Source organism: Suillus subalutaceus (assembly GCF_016647625.1).
Source record: "Suillus subalutaceus strain FC151 chromosome Unknown DFJ58scaffold_240, whole genome shotgun sequence".
In the NCBI taxonomy this organism is placed as follows: domain Eukaryota; kingdom Fungi; phylum Basidiomycota; class Agaricomycetes; order Boletales; family Suillaceae; genus Suillus; species Suillus subalutaceus.
The window spans coordinates 11,196-12,256 of NW_024540489.1; the positions used below are offsets into that span (position 1 = coordinate 11,196).

General features: G+C 44.1%; 1 protein-coding gene across 1 annotated transcript; it reads left to right on the top strand.

Moving 5' to 3' along the window:
• Positions 1 to 241: 241 nt before the first annotated feature.
• Positions 242 to 577, top strand: DFJ58DRAFT_670756 (uncharacterized protein; the record flags this gene model as incomplete). Its single annotated transcript, XM_041382890.1, has 1 exon — positions 242 to 577. A coding segment is annotated over one exon (336 nt), but the record flags the coding sequence as incomplete, so codon positions are not given.
• Between the last annotated feature and the right edge of the window lie 484 nt (positions 578 to 1,061).

The following is a 1,061-nucleotide window of genomic DNA, read 5'->3' on the forward strand; positions in this document are numbered from 1 at the left end:
TACGCATGTTTCTCTGTCGGAACTCACTTGTCGCTAGTCGCTGATGGCTATAGCGCTACTCATCAGTTTTTGGTCTTAGGTCGCTATAGGTTTTTAGCCCTTCGCGCTATCGCTTCCCTTGCATATTAGTAGGGAGTTGCTTCAATAGCAGTCCTCTTGGGTCGAACACTACACTCACGCCTATTTGGATAAGTAGCGCTAGTTTCTAACAGCCAAGTCGCTATTTCTCTTTCACACCGGCTCGACATCACCGCTCTATAATATCCCCCAGCTTGCTGAAGATGGCTCGAACTGGATTACCTATAAGGAAAGGGCACAGATGGTGATACGTGTGCGAGGTTTGATGCGCTATTTGGATGGACAGAAAAAGGAATTTATTTCTTTCGAAATTGACTCGGCAGGAGACATGATCAAGCCTGACAAGACAAAGGCTAGTCAAACTGAAATCGATGACTTGGAGAAAGAGATAGAAGTGTACCTGCAAAAGGACTCATTCACAAAACAACATCTATTCAGTACAATTACAGATAGGTTGTTATTGCGAGTTCAGAATCTAGGAAATGCCTTGAAGATATGAACAGAGATATGTACCATACATGAAGGCAAAAGCGAACTAGCGCAAATAGACCTGTGCAGATGCTTACAAGAAACAAGATGCGAGGAAGGAGGTGATGTAAATGCGCACTTTGGAGATATGTTTTGCATCCGCAAATCATTAGCAGGCATGGGAGCAAGCATTGAAGAACAAGATTTCTATGTGATCCTCATGGGATCATTGCCAGAATCCTATAGACCCCTACTATCATCCATCAATGCAGCAGCTCAAATAACAAAGCGACCACTCACCCCATATGAACTAGTCAGTGTCATCACCGAAGAATACAAGCATAGACAGCTGGGAGATCACAAGTCAATGAAGAAGGGCGGGAACAATGCATTCTCAGCAAGGACAGCCGAAAGGAAGGGTCGCACAATGATTAGCACAAATCAAGATATAATGTGCTACAATTGTGACAAGAAAGGTCACTATAAGGTCGATTGTTGGAGGCCAGGAGGAGGGA